The sequence below is a fragment of the Phacochoerus africanus genome, chromosome 1, assembly GCF_016906955.1.
Source record: "Phacochoerus africanus isolate WHEZ1 chromosome 1, ROS_Pafr_v1, whole genome shotgun sequence".
NCBI lineage: Eukaryota > Metazoa > Chordata > Mammalia > Artiodactyla > Suidae > Phacochoerus > Phacochoerus africanus.
This window is the reverse complement of record NC_062544.1, coordinates 125715833-125737255: the sequence shown is the minus strand read 5'-3', so window position 1 is coordinate 125737255 and position 21423 is coordinate 125715833. Positions and strand designations below refer to the sequence as shown.

Below are 21423 nucleotides of genomic sequence, written 5' to 3'. Positions count from 1 at the left end.
GGTGTAGGTTGCAGATGTAGCTCGGTTCCCGTGTTGCTGTGGCATAGGCCAGTAGCTGTAGCTCTGATTCAAGCCCTAGCCTGGGAACTTTCATATGCTGTGGGTGGGGCCCTAATTTAAAAAAAAAAAAAAAAACGCGTTTGAGTAGCTGGCTGATCTAAGGATGGAACTGAAGCCCACGGGGCAGGGCGGGGAGTGGCTGATGCCAGCCTGACTGTGTCACAGAGTGGATATACATTTTCTCCAGTATACAAATCTGCTGTTTCCTTTATTACTTAAGCAACAAAATTTATAAGAATGATTTGCAAATGGTAAAAGTGGCCAGATTTCTAGAAATAAAAGATTGTTATGCTGTGTACTGACTAATACCAAAATGCACTGGTATTTCCAGTAAGGGAGGTATAGAAAAGGAAAGAAACCAGACCAGCTCTGGGTAGAAAACACTTACCTCTAATCAAAACGTGACCACATGCTCTCAAATTTATATATAAGGAAATACAAACATAATCTATCAACTTACCTTTGTTGACAAACCTACTACAATAATACAGTAATGTTCACTATTTAGAAAGTTATCACTTGATCCAAAGCAAAGCTTTGTGCCCAGGAACGGAAATACCCTAAAGCCTTTAGAATTTTTTAGCTTGTATGGAAGGGAAACTGAAGAAAGGTGCTTTCCACAAGGGTGTCTGGTGCCAAAAATGAAGAAAAGTCAGACTAGATCAAAAGGGGTTTAGTATCACAACGAGGCAGAAACATGTCAAATATTTCATGCAGCCAACCTTATTTATTGAGAAGTCCTAGTTTTATTGCCCGTTAACATGTTTGTTCCACAAACTAATTTCTCATAAAGCAAAGCACAACTTTTTCTTATAAATAGTATAAATTATTTTATTTACAGAAACTTGTTACAAAACAAATAGACTATATATTTCTTCTCTTTTAAATATCCAAAGTAATTTTCTATCCCTTGACATTTGTTCATGTTCTATACAGCAGCCAACACAAAGTCCAGCTGAGATGCTCTTGATTATGTGTACAAATGATCAAACTATTCACACATTTTAACACAGGAGATTGCTTTCATGACCAAGCTCAAAAAACAAAAACAAAAACAAAAACAAAAAATAAAAAAACAAAAAACCAAAAAAAAAAAACACAGTAAAATGCTTTCAAGGCCCTACATTCACACTGACAGTATGTAGTGCTCATTTAAATGATCTGAAAATGTAAAAACGATTATTTTTTGCTAAACAATAAAACTTTTAACAATCATTTTCTAAAGCCCAACGTTTTCCCCCGCAGGACAGAATGAGATAATAAGAAATTCCTTGGCAACAGAACTCTTGCAGGAAGACAGCTGCCTTTATAAGTTACATTTTTTCAAATTATACATTTTTTTCATTGTTCTCAGAGGTACTTTGTATTATATTTTTGGAATACAAAATATTTTAAATATTCTATTTCAAGCTCTGCATTTCATGAGTGAATAACAAAACGGACACATGATGTAAGGTGCTGGCTGACAAGATAATTTGCAACCCTTGGTGTCGCTGGGCAATTCATTACCAGCTGAATTCCTGTGAACCAAAAGGTCTTAATTTTAAAATACCTTATAAAATTACCAGTATTTGGTGGTTTTCAACTCCTCCCCTAAAATTTTAGTAACATATTTAGGTGGAAAAAGCAAACTCCAAAAGTTCAACTGAACATTCAAGTCTTTTTAAAGTATCTGTCTAAGCTTAAAACTAGGTTCAGGCACTTTCAGTTTTTTTTCCATTAGTTTTAATGACATCACATTCTAACACACATGTGCTCAGGGCGCACACATACACACACGCAAGTGCGCGCACACGCACACACACACTCACACATAAAACGCTAACAAAAGAAAAGCAGTGTGTCACTTACTACATATAGTCTACCAGGGAAATCAGGCAACTAGGGAGAAGCAATGCCCACTTCATCTGTATGAATCCACTCCCGAGACACTGAAAGGGACAAAAGACTTTCACAGAACAGAGGCATCCCTTAAACTGTGAAGGAGGCAGGTTCTAGAACTATTGGCTTGGCAGTGAACCACTTCAAATTATAAAAAGGTATTTACTTTTATTAATTAATAAATAAATACTAGATGATCTCAATTGTACCAAAACAGGATATCAGAAAAAAAGACCTGTGCAAAAATACATATTTAAATATGTACAATTCATTTTTAACAAAATATGTCTTCTGAAATAGGGATACTTCCATATTTATAATAGAACAAGAAATTCCAAAATAAAGATACAAAAGTAGGTTTTGTATAATTCTTTGTTCATCTTTGCAGCACTTTTTTTTTTTTTGTAGGTTAAGAAAACTGCAGGAGTTGTCATGAAATTCTGTTGGAAAGAATATAAAAATTATCTTGGTTTTAAATTGATACCAAAGTCTGTCTAGAAACCACCCAACCACTGCAAATTTGGTTTTTGCAAGTTAATTTAATTCAAAAAAATACTTGTACTCCCATGTTTTAAATGGTCTTAATTGTTCATCGTAATAAAAAGTTGTAGGAGAAAATAAAATATTTGAACAACAGTCTAAAATTTAATAGCACTGTTTAGAATAGGTCTGTTTGTGGCAGGCAGAATCCAAAATGGCTAATTTCCTAATCCCGATGCTTTGTGTACTACCGGGAGACACTAATGAAATTCAATTAAAACCTCAGTCTAAGAAATCAAATGATCAAGACTTGCTAATCTAAATATCTACATTATTCTGAATCAACTTGCTATCATGGATCCTATTCACATCTTTCGGAACAACATGATCTGTCTATAAACTCCATCACTAAAAGCAACTTTATTTATAACCATCAAGTCCCCTTGGCTCTCAAAATAAATTCTACCATTCCCCATTGCACATGTCACCAAGGAATCAACTTAGTACGTTCTGATTCCCTCTCACCTCCTTCTCTCCCTCTTTTGGGATGGAACAACCAGACTGATCTTCCTAACTACCCCGACTGGCCCATCCATGCTCTCTTCTTACAAGCTCTCTTACAGTATCATTTTAAAACATTTACTGATTGATTGCATAATAAGTGAACAAGATACTGTTCTCCCCTTCCTTTAAAAAAAGGTCAATATTTTACATCAATTTATAACTAAAGTATCTGCATAAAGTTTTTGTTATCTTACATAATAATAATTCTGTAGCAATTCACATTATTATTAGGTAACCAAGTATTTATTCATTCTACCTGTTGTTGACTTAAAATTCCCTGAAACTGAAGTTTGTAACCCAAGAATTATAAGGAAAACAGACGCACTGACTGGCTCTGTCCTGGCCCTGCCCAGGGCAATGACCAGAGCCTCGGGAAATCCACCCTGCATTCGGCAACTTTGTGGATTCTAAGCAAAAGTGCCTGGTCCTCCTTTCAGGAGCTGTAGTGGTGGAATTACCTCCTAAAAAGTTCCAGCTCATGCCCCCCAATTCAATGACACTTTCTCAAGTAATGATGTTTCAACCTATCAAGCCCTTTCTTTTTGCAGTGGGGTACGCCGAAAAAATATACTGGAGGGTCTCAGAAACTCTCAGGAGTATGGTAGGCATGAATCCCCAGAAAGGAGGCACACTAACCAATGCCCCTCCCCGGGTGCCTGCTTCCCACCCCACTGGCATCCACAGAAACATACACAGGGGCAGGAAGGGATGTGGAGACACCCGCTGTGGGGATTGTTCCAAGAGGAAATTTACACTTAGCCCCAGGACAGCATCCAAAGAAGCAGAGGGTAAAGCACTGAGTGCCTTGGAAACATTTACGTTCTATCTGTGACTTTGTCAAGGAGAGTTTCTGCTGCAGGCCAATATTTCACACTTTACAAAGGCAATTTTTAAAAACAGGAGACTGGGCAGGACAACCAACCTAATGGCGTATTGTTTAACATGAAAAACAAAGGTTTAAAAAAATCCCATCTCTTTGGAAATTTTGGAAAATTTTCCCCCCATAGTGATTTTTATCCACCCCCACCAAAATTTGGCTTTCCACTATCAGCTGTTTGCATTTTCTTTCTTTCTTTCTTTTTAATCACACAGAATTGCTTTTGTACCATGGAAAGTAAGCCTCTAAAATGGTGTCTACTTGCTCCTGACCAACAATGGCTTTAAAGCAGTTTGTACGTTAGAAACTTCTGACGGCTTCTGATCCCAAATTACTTGCAAAAGGCTGGCCAAAAGCACAGGCTATTTTGTCATGGTGCCCTACACTAAGATTCGTGTTCCACTCCTGGCACAGTGCTACAAGACCTAACCACACACCCCCTCCTCCAGAGGGCTGCTCAGGTGCAGCACTGCTCACCCCTGGGAGGCATCTCTAGTCAAGGTGTCTGACTGCTGGAGAGGAACTGACAGGCGACAGTGTGAAAAAGAACTGGGGCAGGGAGAGGGAGGAAGAAAAGTCTACAGTCACGCTCTTGCCAAGACACTCTTGTGCCAGCCAACCTCCTCCAAGAGTGGCTCTGTGATATACTGCAAGTTCAGCAACAAGATGGAACTTCTCAAAGATTGTAGCAAGCAGTCCAGACCACTTTAACACTGATAAAAGCAATTCGGTGGCCGAACTTGATCCAGTGTCCTTTACGAGTACTCACTGCTACAGACATAGCTTCAGGGCCATCCTCGTTAAAGCAACAGCCCGGCCGATTTCTACCCGCGAGGCCCACAGGAGGTTGGGAAAACAGACTCAAAGGCATCGTGGAGTCCAGAGTGCAGAGTGGAGGTGTAACTTGTCGTCAAAAGTGTCCAGAATATTCCTCCCCGTGCTATTTTCAGCTGTCAGGGACGTGCCTTTGGCTTTCAAAAAAGAGGGGGTAAGGAGACAACGAAAGGTAAGTAAGTGGCTGTACACGGCCCAGCCCCGACGCTAAACAGGGTATGCCCGAGGCCACTCGCGGCTCTACCACTGGCCGATGCCAGGAGTGGGCAGCTCTAGATTTTGGCTTTAGGTTTCAAAAACCTTCAGTGCCCTCAGGCACAATCATTCTAAAAGAGTGGCTTTTAGAAAATTGTCCGGAAGAGATGCAGGCTGGGTTTCTAGCTGAGAGAAAAGGCTCACATGTTTGCCTTTTGGTTTTATTTACTGATGGTGTTTCCTTGAAGGTATTCCAGGTTGTCAAGTGAGATGTGAACAAGGTCAAATGGGCCAGCACACGCAGGTGTAAAAACTCACACCCGAGGCACTGCCGAGCTGGGAGAGGGATCGCTGGCCTTCACTGTCCCACAGTGAGCTATTTTTAAGTTCCTTGGTGGCAGAGCCCACACATAGACTCAGCGGCCAGGTTGGCACCTCGCCCCATCTCTTAGGTTCCCCAGCAGGTCCCACTGAGTCCCCTGTTGAGAGGACTCTGACCAGCTCATTTATTTCTGCTTTAAAATCAGTTCCACGGACAAGAGCAAGCTCAGGTCCCTACTTTTCTAAGAGCAGCCTTCTGATCAGAATTTTGGAGTCACAGGTCCCTTTGCTAAACTGAAGAAAACTACAGGATTCCTTCTGCAGATAAGCGATCACAGATGTAAAAATATGCAATACTTTTCTGGGGACTCACCCATCCTCTGATCTGTAGCCAAGGTCCCCCACAGGATTTGTGCAGCATAATAAAAAGTATTCCGATGCACAGAGGAAATCTTCCTCTAATACTAACTTACTGTGAAGCTAATTTTAAGGAAAAAAACCCACACTTAGGCTGTGTGTCCTAGTGGGGACATAGTCCCCCAAGACAGGGGAATCAAGGTTGGCAAACTGGGAGCTCAGGAGCCAAACATTGCTGACAAATGTGTAGGAAATACCAGATTAAAACAAAACAAAAAATTACAGAGCTTTTGGAAAATGGTCAAATTTCTCACGGAAGTCCAGATCTGTAGTTTCTCTCTGAAATTGGTAACAGGCCCCTGGGAGCAGCTGCTCTGTGTAGATGGGGCTCCTGCCCCAAACTTCCCACAGGCTATGCTCCCGTCTGCTGCACCCACCCAGACTCTTCCTCACCTCTTGTTACTGGCAGGCAGTAAGGTCTGCAGCCAGGTCTGCATGAAGATGGGGTGTGCTCAGCATCACAGGCAGTGGGAGTCATGACAATCAGGGGACCACACTCAGAAGGGAGTTCTGAAGGGGTGGACTGATTCTTACAGTGTTTACACTGCATTTTTATACTTATCATAAACTGTAATGACTAACTTCAAACCAAGAAGGTTTCACTTGTCCAGGAAACCCCTGTTCAAAGATCTAAACAACACACAAATAGCCCCTATGTATTTGTGCCTCAAAAAGAAGAATGTAAGGTGTTGTTGTTTAAATTCCTGCATAATTATTTTCCCCATACCTTTGGCACCAAGTATTAATTCATACAGATACTGTAAAGAAAATCAGATCACATTAAGAAGCTACTTGATATTTTCTGAAAAAGTTCTAACCTGGCATTTAAGTTCTGAAGATGAGGAAGGAAAACAAAACAGAACAAAAAAGAGCCTCATATTTTAAACCAGCGCTCTGGGGGTGATGCTGCCAAAATCCCTGCTCGAAAGCGAGGACGGGAGGTATCCCCTGATGAAGGAAATAATAAGACGAGAGGAGCCAGAGGTGAGAGAAAGGAAGCTAGAGGGGACGGTACAGGAGGGAAGGCCAGGAGGGGACAGCAGCAGGTGGAGGTTGCGGAAAAGACAAGGTACAGCCCGAGAACACCACGGTCAGGTATAAACCCAATGCCCTGCTCTACGGAAGGACCACATTCAGATTTCGTCTCAATCTATTACCTCAAGGTTTTAGTCTCCAGCACTGACCATAATAAATGCTGTTTTCCTGCCTCTTTGGAAAACAGGGAAGAGAAAATATAGGGAAAAATCTGAAATTCTATGAAGGGAAAAAATATTAAAACACCTTTTTCAAATTTAAACCATCCCTTTCTAGATGAGTCTGATCTGAGCTTTCTTCAGAAAAACATACTCAAGAACTGCTCTCTGGGAAGCACGGCCTGCAGTCCAGGATGCATGCCATCCACTCAGGACCATGCTCCTGGCCACAATGGGGATTGTGTCATCACGCAGGATGTGCCACAGCCCCGTCTGCTAAAACTCACCCGAGTGGGGTGGCCTCCTTATCCGGGAGCACATGTGGTCATCAATTCATTCGTTTTTAAAAAGACACCATGAAGCCAGACACTTTCTCACAGGCGAACCTGCTAACCCAACCCCGTGGACCTCCAAGCTGGCGAAAGATCTCAAGGGAGAGGCCACGAGCCTGCCGCCGGGGCTCCCCGGCCCTGTCCTACCTGATGGAGGAGGGAACTGTTCATCAGCCCCGGTGGCCCCGGGCTGGGGCCCGAGTGCTTCACGTGCACGTTGTTCACGGCTGGCAACCTGGCGACCTTGCTGGGTTTGCCACTGCTATTGCTGATGCTACCCGAGCTGGGCGAGCACTTTCTTTTCTTTCCTATGAGTCTGTCCAGGGGAGTGTGTGGGTGCGAGTAGCCGCCATGAGAGTTGACGGTCAGCTCGCCGGCCTGGTGCACGAAGGGGCCGAGGGAGAGCGTGGAGTCACTGCTGTTCACCATCACGCTCATCCTCTTGATGGGCTCGACGGGGCTGCCACCCGGGGCACCCCTCCCCGACTGCTCATGCCGGGCGCCCACCAAGTTTGCCCTGCTGGCCACACAGTTGGGGCCCACACTGTGGGACGAGGCCACCGCCAAGGGGAGGGGAGGACCAGAGTGTGCCACACAGTTTTTTCTAAAAGACTCCATGGAATGAGAAGAAGAGGAGGAGGAGGACGAGGACGAGGACGAATGAACTAAGAGCGGGGAGCTGTTTTTGCGTTTCTTTCCTGAGCCGCCGCTGGTGCTGCTACTGGCGTTGTGACAATTAGTGCTGTTACCAGAAGACTCCTTGGGCCTTAAAGACTTGCTGGATTTCAACTTCTGAGGTTTCCTGGACATGGGGGAGGAGGGCACGGAAGACAGGCCAGAGGGAGTGGAAGGCGAGGAGGAGGAGGACACTTGTCTGGACTGCATGCCGCACACCGGGTCCACTGCCCCAGAGGTGGCAGGCTGGGCGTTGAGTGTGGTTCCATGAGCTGGTACCGACTTGCTGCTGGGGGAGATGCAGGTGGAAGAGAGCAGAACAGGGGATGGAGACACAGTGGCTGCTGCCAAATAGCTGACCCCACACTGGGATGTCGGCACAGAGTTTGTCCGGTGAGGAACCCGTGTGGAGACGGGCGATGTGGTACTGGGCACTGGCGGGATTTTCCTGCAAAACAAAAGAGGGCAGTGGATAAATGCTCCTCCACAGCCCTTCCTGGAAACTTTTAGAAGGACGCCCCCCCCCCACCCCAGCACTGAGTGGCACGCCTTTGGTCAGAGGGGTCACGCTGAGATGCTGGGCCACACAAAGGGTCACCTTTCCTCTCCAAGTTCTGAAAACCTTCCTGCACTCAGAGCAGTCCATAAGCCCGTAGGCCTCACCCACTGCTGCAGCAGCAGGTTCTGCTGCTGAGACACTGTGTATCTTCCACCCACAGCCCCCTCACCCAACCTCTGCCCATCCTTCCATTTCAACCCATCCACATCACTTCCTTAGGAAATCTGCCCTGACCTGTAGTTCCCACACTGCTCCCTGTTCCCAGACTTTGGAAGACCCTGGCAGTTTCCGTGTATGTGTCCAATGCTGCATAGGGTCCAATGATCAGCTGATTTACCACTGTAACCCCAGTATCCAGGACAGTGCTTGCAACACAGAAGGCACTCCAACACTAAGAGAACTCATAAATGAATGAGGGAAAAAAAAGGGCACAGCCAATCAATAACAATGGCCAGATCCAAGCTACTGGCCTGAATCACTGTACAAGAGAATGGAGCCCCCAGATCTCAGGGAATTTTCAACCACAGTGTCCTAAAAGTGTATTCTGGTAATAATGTCTGGGTAAGGTATATATTGAAAGTCAAATAGTGGTGGTGGGGGAGGGCTCCTTTTATTTTAGCTTTGATTTTTAAAATGCCACAATACCAAAATTTCTAAGACCCCTATGGCATGATTCACACTGGGGTGGCAAAACAGAAAATGGCCTGTGCTGAGACTGCCCTGGTCCTGGCTCAGGGACCAGTTCTGGCTAATCCAGACCCTGAACCAGCGAGGCTCCAGCTCCTCACCTTCAGTTGGGAGAGGTGGCTTAGACTGCTGCCAAAGTGCTTTCCACATGCTTTTTGAGAAAGAGTATAGCTATTAATAAAAGGAAACAAATACTACAAGAGTTTGCACCAGCCCTGAAACCCCCAGAGTGTAGCTCTGGCCCTCAGTCACTGCTTCCCGAAGTGGCTGCACATCAGAATCACCTGTGGCGTTCAGGCCACACCCAGATGGACCACACCAGAATCACGGGGGTGGGGGTCCAGGCATGAGTAACTTCTAAGTCTCTCCAAGAGATCCCAACGTGAAACCAAGGTTGAGAAACTGGTCTCTATCCCCATGCTGCTCATGAAGGATAAGCACTGACAGGACCTGAGATGCTTATTAGAACTGCTGAGCCCCTGAGCCCACCCTAGACCTCAGAGAGTGTATCTCAACAAGATCCCCAGGCAAGTGGTGGGCACCAGCACCTGGGAGAAGCCCAGCTGGAAAGGTAGTACAAGGGCTCGTGCTCCCTGAGAGCAGTGGCTTCTCATGGCCACCAGGTGGCTTAGGAAGACAGATCCTAACGGCCTTGCTGCTGGAACCAAGTCCTGGGAAAAGGAAAAGGCTTCATGTGGGGAGAGATGTGGACCTCACCGGACAGCATCACTGGTTTCTCTTAAAAAGAGCTCTTTTGGAGCTCCCTGGTGGTCTCAGGCAACTCAGTGTGGTCATGGCTATGGCTAAGGCTAGATAGATCCCTGGCCTGAGAACCTGGGCATGCAACAGGCACAGTCAAAAAATAAAAATAAAAGCTCTTTTATGTCATGCTCCTGTTTGCATAAAGAAGACATAAAAAAAGAATAGGTACTCACACTGACCTATGTTTGCATAAATGAACTCAGAGATACAAGCAACTAATAAAAATGCTTCTGTCTTAGAGAAGTGCGTGGGAAACAGGAAAAGTGGGGGCCTAGGGGAGCTAAAAGTTTTCACTATATACCTCTTCATACTCATTTTTCTTCAGCCAAGTGAATTTATTACCAGCCTAAAAATTGAATTAGAAAAGAAAAATAGGAGTTCCTGTCGTGGCTCAGTGGTTAACAAATCCGACTAGGAACCATGAGGTTGTGCGTTCGATCCCTGGCCTTGCTCAGTGAGTTAAGGATCCAGTGTTGCTGTGGCTGTGGTGTAGGCCAGAGGCTACAGCTCAGATTAGAACTCTGCCTGGGAACCCCCATATACCGTGGGTGTGGCCCTAGAAAAGACAAAAAGACCAAAAAAAAAAAATAATAATAATAATTTTTTTTTTTTTAAAGAAAAGAAAAATAAACCCAAACCAAAAACCCTTTGAAAACCATCCCAGCCCCTCCTTGGGGAAGTGCAATAATGGTCCCCAGTTATAGCACGCAAGTGGCTGATCGAGCTCATGGGAGCCTGTCAACAGCCCTTTGGGTCACAGCCATGCTCCAGAGGAAGAGCTGGCCTAATTTCACTGTCAATCAGATACTGCACACATTGAAGATGACTTACTTCACTGTCAGGGCTCAAACCCTACCTCCACTTGTCCCCAAATTAAACTACAGTTAAGTAACTGAAGAGTAAGGGCCTGAGAAGAGTGCTGCCTGCACTGGGGATCTTCCCAGAAGGGAAGCTTTCAGCTAGGTTGGGATGATGGAACCTGGACCAATTTGAGAGCCTCCTTACCTCAAAGATGCCATCCGAAGAGCATTTCTCCTCTAGCTGAGAAGAGCTGAGCCACTGCCCACAAATCTCAGGAGCTGCCTGTGCCAGCCTCCCTCACTCCTGTGTCAGAAGTACTCATTTCCTCAAGCATCTGGCCTGGCACCCCCCTCCAATTTCCTACCTGCACCATTTCTGAGCAGCATGTCTGCTCCTGCTGAATTAACTAACTCTTTGAAAACCAAAGGTCGTATTAACAGGGGGTTTCCTCCTCACTGGAAGCAAGCGATTGAAAACGCAAGTCAGCCTCCGACAGAACAGACAGTGGAGGCAAGCTCAGGATCCCGCTTCTTCAGAAGTTCAAAGCACAAAGAAGAAAAGCTCTCCACACAAGCTTCTACGAACCGAAACTCTCTTCACCCCAACTGCTGACCATAAACCACTCACCAATATAATGGAGGTAAAAGTTGTGAGGACCCTTCTAAACTCTCAGGAGTGCATTAAACCCACAGTTCAATGAGCTCAACAAGCAACCCGAGTCCCACTAGGGAGGTTGAGGTAAGAAGGTGAGGTTTCATGCATCTTAAGGTTTTCTGATATGGAGAAGCCAGGTCCCCCCTTCCCCCCGACCCCAAGAATCCCAGCAAACCACTGCCTGGGTCTGTCTCTGGGTCAGAACACTGTTCCTTCATAAAGGTTCTTATTGAGCAAGAACCAGGAAGAAACGAGAAATAAGGAAGCAGAGTAACACTGCTGTGGGGCTGGTCTTAGTGAACAAATGCAAGCCCTATTAACAACCATGAAGACAGTTCTTTGAACTGGATTACCTGAGGTCTCTGACAGCTTGCTCTACCTTTATTAGGAAACTATAGCAGAGAAGCAAATAGATGTACCTGAAGAGTCCATCCATGGAGGCAATGGGGAACAATGCCCAGTGGAGGGTTTGGGATGACTATGTATCACTGGAATTCCCCATGAGCAAAGCTCGTTTTGCAAAGTAGGTTCCACTAAACACTATTCCCCAAGATGCTCCCCTAAAAGAGGTTCCCAGGTCCAAAGAGCTTGGGAGACAGTTCACTTTATACATTATAACCTTTGAGAGTTACAACAGACAGCATCCATTAAAGCCTCTGAGAAGTCCTACAGTAAGGAAGAATATTTTACTTCAGGAAAGGCTGAGCTAATAATAAATCTTCTGGGCCATAGAAATCTTCTTCCACTCAAAACACATTTGGTAAACACTGGCATGTGTGACACCACGAAAGGTAATCGACTTACTTTCAACTGTAAATCAGGGGAAATGGCTCCTTTACCTAAACCCTCAGCAGCTCCCCAGGGCCTTTAGTTGATTCCAGTGTCATCTGGCCACTGCTGGCCTCTCAGATCTCCTCTGGCACCAGGCTGGCTTTTTTGCTTTTTCTCAAACAAGTCTTCTGACAAGACCTTCACACCTATGGTTCTTTCTGTCTGGATGGCCCACTCCTCCCCACCAGCCCCATGGCTGCTTTCTCATCCATCTGTCTCAGTCAAGGGCCTCTTCAGAGAGGCTCCTCACGAATCTCTCTGGCCTGTTATTTCCCCATCTCAGCTCTTAGCTGAGCCTAAACCCCAGCTCTATCACTAACTTTCTATATGGTTTTATTTCTCAGTTTCACTATCTGTCAAAAAAAAACAAAAAGAAAGAAAAGAAAAAGGAATAATCGAGGTCACCTGACACTGTGAGTTGTGAAAATTAAACAATTGTTAAGCTACCTGGCCTATAGAAAGTCTCAGTGTTGCCTGTTATCAGTGTTCTGTCATATCCCTCATGGTAAGCCATGATCTCTATTTTCTGCTGACTGGCTTTTGTGTTTCTGCTTGCTGGAGAACATGAGCTCCATCCACGTGGGAGTCCCTTAGCCTGAAACCCCAGCACTGAGCTCAGGACACATTCACTGCAAGGGTGAATGAATGGATGATGAGGACCTCCCCTCAGGGCTGGTCAAAGGCTACTACTCATTTCAGAGACAATTATCACCACCAACTGAGCCCTACCGGGCCCCAGAGGTGGGATGGGCACTCACTTCCACAGCTGCGCGTTCAGATGCTTCTCCACCATGAGGTTGAGGGCGCAGCGAAGCCGGTTCCACCTGGAGTCAAACACGTAATAGCCTCGTCCAATCTGCCGGCTCCCAAATGTGCAAAACTGCAAGAGAAAGAGCACATGGCTCAGGCTTGGTAACTTGGATGGAGTGGCCCAGGAAGGAGTGACCAGAACAAGACAGCGCTGACTGAGGACAGCGGGCTGTGAAGCATGAGCATGACAATGCCTAGCCCTGAATGCCATGGACGAGAACGGGAGAAGCAGGAGCCGTGCTGGGCAGAGTGCATGCTGCCTCAGGGCACCCTGCTCTGAGCTGCCTCACACCTTGACCGTGCCCCGCACGGACGGGAGGGAGGGCATGCCGCGGTCCCCGGCGCGCCCCCCCTGCAGTGCCCTGTCCCTGCTGCGTGGGGAGGGTCAGCGCGGGGGTGGATGTGGAACTTACAGATGCTGGCTGAGGATGATGACCTGAATAATGACAGTCCAGTTTTTCAACAGACTCTTCTTTGTCATCGCCTTCTCCCTCCTCACTGGATAACCGAGAAGCTGGCTCAGTGGCAGGCAGGGGAGGGTGTGGAGACTCATGGACTGGAGGAGGGTCAATGGGGGCACTCCCACCTTGCTGAGCAGGGCAGCCTGGAGGCCTTGGTGAGCAGAAAGTGCAGCACTGATCAGATCACATCACACATCTGCGAATCAGCTGCCTTAACTCAGATACAACAATGTATCCAAAACCACCAGGGGAGGTCTGGGCTCCACCACTGGCAACAGGTGTGGATCCGGGACTGAGAGTCGGGGGAGTCCTCTTTCTCATCCCTGCAGTGTCAAAAGGAGCTGCCTGCCAGGTCTAAACAAAAGAACACAACTACTCCTTTCCAGAGCCACCTGGTCCTCCTCCTACTCTCCTCAAAGAAGGTGAGAGACATGTGGAATTTAAGAGAACCCTTTCTTTGGTTCTTCTTCAAATTTCACCTAGAATTAGACTACTAAGGCAATAAATGAAATAACTGGTCATGTGCTCTAAAACAACCTAAGGGTGCCAAGAGGTGATAAAAGAACAAGGTAGCTTTAGCATTTTATGTGAATAATCAAGCGCATGTTACTGAAGGACAGCAGTATATGTTCCCCAACATATATAAAGGCCTGGGGTTTCTAGAGTTGAGCCTTCTTTTTTACAGATGGAAAAACTTTAATGAAAAGGTGGGTGGCCAAAGGACTTGCTGAGGAACTGATGGCCTGGGCCTGGCCACCTCCTCTGATCACTGTTCCACCGTGTTGTTCAGAAACGAAGGCTTTCGTGTTGGGACAGGCTCAGGCACGCACTCGGGTTTCCATGAGGGAGGCACGTCCAGCCCTCACTGGACCATTTCAAGGATCAGAGACAAGTGAGAGTAAAAGGTTAAATAAGCAATGGCAACCAAGGGTTTTAGCACATTCCTAAGCAGAAGCCCTTGTTGCCGACGGCCCAAACTAAATACCCTCATTCTCTATGCCTTCATCTTTCCCTTCTCTCCAGAGAGTGGGTACAAAGTCCTTTACTTGAACTTGGTTAAATATACAAGCAGAGACATACATATATATTCAGCCCACCATCAATGCCTCCAAGGGACACATCTAAGTTCTTGGTAAAACACTCTGATCCACTCGCTGCTCACAATGCAGCTAAAATGCCTAATACATGATTAGGCCAGAGTCCCGAATGAATGAATGAAAAAACATGTTGATAAATGGATGTTGTAAAAATTCAGGCTAAATGCCTGTCTCCAGCAAGAATCTCAACTGCTGTATTTTGCAAGAAGCGAGACAAATGAATGGGAACGTGCTGCCAAAGCCATGAGAAATGCTCCCATCTCTAACCTGCAGGCAGGACCTGAGCTTCAGCCCTGCTCAACAGTGTTAGGAGTCACCCAACGCTGAGCAGGGGTGGAGCAGATCATTCTCGCTTTACTCTGCTGCTTGTGTTTGGCCATGGAGAGAGAGCCCTGCTGGAAACTTACTCATCAACACTTTTTTTTTTTTTTTTTGGTCAAAGCAAAACCCAATTAGACAAATGTCTCCTCTGCTCAGAGCGAGCCTGATGTCTATCCTCAACATCACGACAGCCGGGGCTCTACCCCCTGTACATCTGTTCTCTGAAGGAGGGGAGAGCTGGTGGATGTGGCTTACCTTGGAAGACTGGGGGTGTGAGGTTTAGGTTTACTAGCTATGAAAGGCTTTGATTCGGGAGGAATCACTCCGTGAGAGTTTTGGTGTGGCTCCTGTGAAGTTCTAGGAGGGGTGGGATGCGGGTCCCTGAGAGGCTGCGTTGGTTGCTGAGAGTCCGGATGGCGGATCGATTCCTTTTCCCTGGTTTTGTTTTTGTGCTCGGCTAATAACACATCAAATCGTTTTCTTCGACCCTGGACAGCCCTCCGCTGGGTTAAGGAATGTGTCTACAGATAAAAAACAACAACAAAAACAAAACCAGAAATGGAGAAACTTGCTAATAGTTTTTTCTGTAACACATCAAAAACACCAATGCCAATAAAAATGCAATCTGGAACATTAGTATAATCAAAGGCTGATCAGCATGTGATGAGCTAAAAGTCCTAAGACTATGATCTTTTTTTCTTTTCTTCAGCTAGAAGCACATATTCCAGGCTCCAATATTTAAGAATTTGGTGATGTCATTTCCACCAGAAGAAAGAACTGTTAACCACGCCATCCTGTGTGTACTGAGGGACAACAGTGGATACAAAGAGGTGACAGGTCCTCATGTTTTAGCCATAGGAACAATTCACCCACCAGGATTCTTACCGCCTTCACTAGAAAAGCCCCTCTTTGGACCATTTAGTTTTGAATGTTAAAAGGAAAGAAACATTCCATAAAATATATAGCAGAAAGTTTTCTTTCACTAACTGTCAGCAAAAAACACAATCGTTTCTTTATTGCAGTGACAATGCCATATATACAGAGAGAGAAAGTGATGCCAAACATCCTGGAGACAGGGGCTGCTGTGGCCGAAGAAAACTTGGGGGAATTAAAGAGTATGAGGCTGAAAGAAGACAGGCTGTGAACAGAAGAGCTGCAAAGCAGAGTGAATCCACATCAACAGACACTCACTATGGAAATCAAGAAAATGGGATAGAGAGCATTTTTGGATTTTGACACAATTCTAATCTCATAAGTTAAAAAAAAAAAAGGTAACATTCTCAAGAAACTTGAAATTACTCTTCAGGAAAAAGAAAAGTCAGATAAACCTGACCATTCCATACTGTTAGGGCCTCAGTCTGTACAACATGCAAGGAGCCACTAACCACAGAAGCCCCAAATCACACCTCCCAAACATGAGTGAATTCATCTAAGTAACTCGCTCTACCATGTTATGACAATACTACAAATGAGACTTTTTGAGTATGTACACATTATACAAATGTATTCCTCTACAGGTTTACGTTTGCTACATTAATTTTAAGGGATTTAAGGGGCATGAGGCTTCTCATTCACTCTTGCAATTCAATAATACAACCTGCATACTGCAAACCATGTACACCCCAAATCTAAGCTGGCACAGATAGTTAGAAAAATGTGTTTAGCTTCTTTTCATATTTTTAAGTGTTTTTCTTTAATATGTAATATATCGACAAAAAAGTAACCTAAGGAAGACAAACACCTCTGTTTTGTTCAGTGCGATACCAACACCTAGTATAGCTCCTGGCACCCTGTAAATGCTTCAAACAGAAATTAGATAAAAATAAGAGCCCTCCAGAGTTCCCACTGTTGCTCAGTAGAAACAAATCTGACTAGTATCCATGAGGATGTGGGTCCAATCCCTGGCCTCACTCAGTAGGTTAAGGGTCTGGCACTGACGTGAGCTGTGGTGCAGGTTGCAGACGCAGCTCAGATCTGACATTACTGTGGCTGTAGCATTGGCCAGCAGCTGTAGCTCCAATTAGACCCCTAGCCTGGGAACTTACATATGCCACAGGTGCAACTCTAAAAAGCAAAAAAAAAAAGCAAAAAAAAAAAAGGTCCTCCATTATGTGTTGAATGAACGAACAGATATACAATGTCACTGGTCCAGTTGCCTATCTCTTCAGACAAGCAGAAGCCTCTCCTCACCTTCAAGTGGCCCTTGGTGCTTAGCACAGTAAGACCCAGGGAGGAAAGCAGGCAGAGCCAATCACTATCTTCCCAGCTAGGTTTAAAGCGTGAATAGGACTTCCATAGTTCTCTGAAGAAGCTTCCAATCACAAATATGGTGCCCCCTTTCCCCATCAGAACCCTGTGGGGGCTTCCCAAGGTGCAGAGGATAAAGACTAACTCTTAAGGAGACCCCCAGGTCCCTGTACACACTAATACCTGTGCCCGCTGCTCCCCGCTTCTCTGGCACCAAGTGCCATGGCGCCCTGCTTCTGCTCACCCTCTGGATGCCTTTCAGACTCTGAGCTGTTTGTTCTGTGCTGGTTCACACAGGCTACTTCTCAGCCTCTCCCACCCTCTTCTGCCCAAATCATACGCATTTAAGCCCAGTCTTCTTCAGCTAAGGATCTCTTCCTTACCCAGTTGCCCTAATGAAGGCTGTCTATACATAGGTCTCTTATCTTTTTGGTTACCCATCAGTGTTAACTTTTATACATCTGAGTCATTACCAATTTAATCTCTATCTCTTCCAGCAGACTGTAAAGCCCTAGGAGGGTAGGAGCCATGCCTTGATTTTGTTCAAGCCTGTATCTTTTGAGGACCAGAAGGAGGCCTGTGCCCACAGATGTGTACAGAAGACGTTTCTACAACTACTGAAAGGAGCCAAAATCTACTTCCACTGAAGGCACAGAGGACAACGAACAGGACATTGGACAGATGAGGAAGTAAGGAACAGACAGTGAGGATGGCAGACAGATGACAGTGACAGGACTGGGTAACAGGTGCCCTGACAGTGAAGAGAACAGACAATTCTCTTTGTCTAAGACAAAGATGACCAAAGTCTAAGACAGGAGAGATGTATGCAGCAGTGTGAGGGACATCAAGCTGGGGCACTCAAGGGGGTCCAGCCTCACACCTTAATAGATGCAGGCTGCAGTGGAGCAGGGCTAGGGAGAAGCACTAACAAGCACAACACAGGAAGAAAGTAAGGGCGCTCTGTGCAAGGGTGGGCCAGCTGCAACTCTGCATTTTCTGCCAGTTCTATCCTGCACTCATGGCATGCCTGGGTGAAGACACACACTACTGTGTAGCTGGGCTTAGTACCCAGCTCAGATGGTAATGACACCCTCAACAGAACACAGAGAGCATATATAACTTGAAAAGGATGATGGGAGAAAAATGCAGGATCCACAGAACTCCAATGAAGGTTCAGGAAGAAGGCTGGTAAACCATTTGTAGATTTTAAGCTGATAAAGCTTCTGGTTCACCAGTGTGCTTCACAGATGATTGAAAAAAAAGCATCGTTGGGCAAAGCAAACATCCTTCATTGACCACAGGCATCGTAATACTGAGAAATCTGTGTTACTGAGAGCCTGGTGGGCAGGAAGAGTGGAGAGAGGCTGGCAAGCATGACGTGGTATAAGGTGCATATTCACAAGTTCCCACAGGTGCACCTGAATGGGACCTAATTCCACAGAGCTCAAATGGCTTATGAAATGCCACGCCATGTGGTCAACTAATATTGGATAAAACAAAGCAATCTGGGGAGTTCTCATCATGGCGCAGTGGTTTAGAAATACGACTAGGAACCATGACGTTACAGGTTTGATCCCTGGCCTCTCTCAGTGGGTTAAGGATCTGGTGTTGCCGTGAGCTGTGGTGTATGTTGCAGACGCGGCTTGGATCCTGAGTTGCTGTGGCTCTGGTGTAGGCCGGTGGCTACAGGTCCAATTAGACCCCTAGCTCAGGAACCTTCATATGCCGTGGGTGCGGCCCTAGAAAAGACAGACACCTCCCCCCCCCCCCCAAAAAAAAACAAAAAACAAAGCAATCTGTCTCGAGGAGTTTTTAACCTAGATTCAAAAGTGCATTTGGAGTGGGAACTACCATCAACCTCTGAAATGAAATGCAAAATCCACTATATGGGTATACATGCTTTCCTGTGGGAAGAAGATCCATAGTTTTTTAAAAATCAGATATTTAAAGGTGTTTTTGACCAACATATTTCCTCAAAAAATTCAGTACACTGGTGAAGATAAAATCTACACACTAAAATTAAATTAGACATTTAAAATAAGAACTATGCAGAAATAACATTTCCCATTTCTGAAGATTTTTAACATATCTCCACTGTTTATGGGTGGAGCGGGGCCTGATGTTCTTTATTCAAATGTAATCTTTCGTACAACTTAAGATAATACATCAAGAGTTTTATTAATCTTTAAAGAAAACTAATTTTTATAATATTTATCTCCTCCTCCAAGCAAGGGTTTTAAAATTACTTCAAAGCAATGACTCAATACTTTTTGAACCCTTCTGAATGGTGACTGGGGACATAAGCAAATATGCTCATTACACAGGGAGTCTACAGAAGCCACCCTTGTGTCAACCCTTATTTTACAGCACATATACTGCCTCCCCACTAGCATACTGGCATTTCAGAAAGGGAAGTTCAGGACAGAAAGGAGATCATTACACTTTCTTAGCTTTTATATATATACATATATGGTTATATGTTACCACATATCTTTTTTAAACTTAAAAAATAAGGCTACCTCAAAGTCACAGAATTTTTTTAAAAGTAGCTCTAAAATTTAAGAACCACGGATTATACAAACATTTTAAGAATTTCATGTATGTACAAAGGAAATTTCTGAACTTAAGTCGGTATAATTTAAATCAGAGTGAAGGGGAACCTCTCAAATTAAATTTCTCTGAGGAAATATTAAAAGTCTTTGAAAATAATAGACTGACTAGGAAAGAACACTATTCCTCTGAATACAACACAGCTTACAGGAGGTAAAACCTCTCTTAAAATAGCAACTGATAACAACAGACTCCACTTTTTCTGAACTTGAGGCATCCTTCATTGAAATGGAGTCATTCTTTTCAAAATTTGGAACAACCCTCCCAGAGTGAGAGGCTTGGGGAGCAGTGCTGAGCAGCCCAGGTCCCCGTGCTCCCTGGAGGACCCAACTCTGTCCAGGAGCCCCTACCTTGCACGTCAAAGACCGGGTGCAGGGCTTCTTGGTGTCGAGATCGATGACCCCACAGTGAATGTCAGGATCAAACTCTCTTTCTGTCAAAAACACACAGACATTACAATGGGCTCACCAAACACTCCTTCATTTATTTTGAAAATAATATGAGAAATCTGAGATTCTCCCATTTCAAATTATAACTTGAAGCAAACCTACCACATTATCAACAAATATACAACGTGGGCACACCGCACAAGAGCCATGACATCACTAAAACAGACAGGACTCTACAGCCACCAGCAACAGGAAAGAGGCTGTTTAAGGCAGCATTACTCATCACTTCATTCAAGAACACACCACTGAAAAGCTATATTTACATCACCTACACACACACACACACACACACACACACACACACACACCCTCACACACTTTAAAACCAAGAATGAAGAGGTCAAGGACACCACTTAAGGAACTTCATCCTAAAGCTGAAGTTGGCCAGTTTGGAAAAAAGGACTTACAGGTAACAGTTAACTGATTCCCCTGTGAATGCCCAACCGATACAGAAAGAAATTGGGAGGGAGAAAATATGAAGTTACCTGATAATCTCTTATTTAAAAATTTCCTGTTATTGGAATTATCCTCTGACTTCTTTTCCAGAGTGGGCGGTGCAGGAAGCCCTTTGCCATTCAAAATCTGTCCAGGTGAAGGCAAGGTTGGCTTTGGTATTGAGGGGCAGTTAAGGCCAGGCTTGACTGAGGAACTCACAGTAGCAGGACAGGTTGGCCCCACCGCGGATTTCAGTAGTGTGCCATCCATCTTCGGATGAATCTTTTCCACTTTGACAGAGGGCGTCATGCTGTCGTAGGGGGAAGTGAGAACACCAGCACCTGAGTGCCTCAGCAGCCCCAGGGGAGTGGTGAGCCAGAGGGAGGAGGGCAGAGCCTGGGTCTACCTGTACATCGCACAGAGCTAGGCTCCCAAAGGCACCTTAGGAAAATTTGTTAGGACTGTGCAGAAAACTCTGTAAGGTTCACTTTTATTCAGTCTATAAGCCCCTCTGGAGAGGCCAAAAGCTCCAATAGAACCATCAAATTTACTTGGTCTTTCATCATTCCAGAACAATCTTACACATGAGCCAACAGGATATCTAGGCCTGTTACCCAATGCAGTTCTTGCACAAAGCAAAATATGAAAAGGTTTAAAAGGACCAAAGCCTACTGCAGGACCTTTAGAGAATTATCTTTTGAGAAAAGCCATTTTTAAGAAATGATCCATCAAAATAAAGTCAAATGAGTGAGCAGAGAAAAGAACTAGAGAACTTAGAAGAACTTTAAAGTGTCTAACAATGTATCTCCAAGAAGGGGTTCCCTGCCTGTCAACAAATAAGACCAACGTTTAATTAGGATACGAGGTATC

The 21423-nt window shown here is 45.0% G+C and overlaps 1 protein-coding gene across 5 annotated transcripts in view; it reads right to left on the bottom strand.

Moving 5' to 3' along the window:
• Positions 1 to 765: 765 nt before the first annotated feature.
• The window catches only part of ATXN7 (ataxin 7), a 138322-nt gene continuing 117664 nt past the window's right edge, over positions 766 to 21423 (bottom strand). For 3 of the 5 annotated variants that reach the window (XM_047778496.1, XM_047778504.1, XM_047778521.1), the window contains 7 exons: positions 20604 to 20863; positions 20020 to 20102; positions 15068 to 15333; positions 13347 to 13545; positions 12882 to 13003; positions 7302 to 8277; positions 766 to 2381 (listed from right to left, as the gene is read on the bottom strand). In XM_047778496.1, coding sequence (XP_047634452.1) covers positions 2256 to 2381; positions 7302 to 8277; positions 12882 to 13003; positions 13347 to 13545; positions 15068 to 15333; positions 20020 to 20102; positions 20604 to 20863 — 2032 coding nt within the window. In that variant the 3' untranslated portion in view covers positions 766 to 2255. Of the gene's footprint in view, positions 4834 to 7301; positions 8278 to 12881; positions 13004 to 13346; positions 13546 to 15067; positions 15334 to 20019; positions 20103 to 20603; positions 20864 to 21423 lie in introns of all 5 variants that reach the window. The other 2 variants (XM_047778511.1, XM_047778529.1) reach the window with 1 other exon arrangement.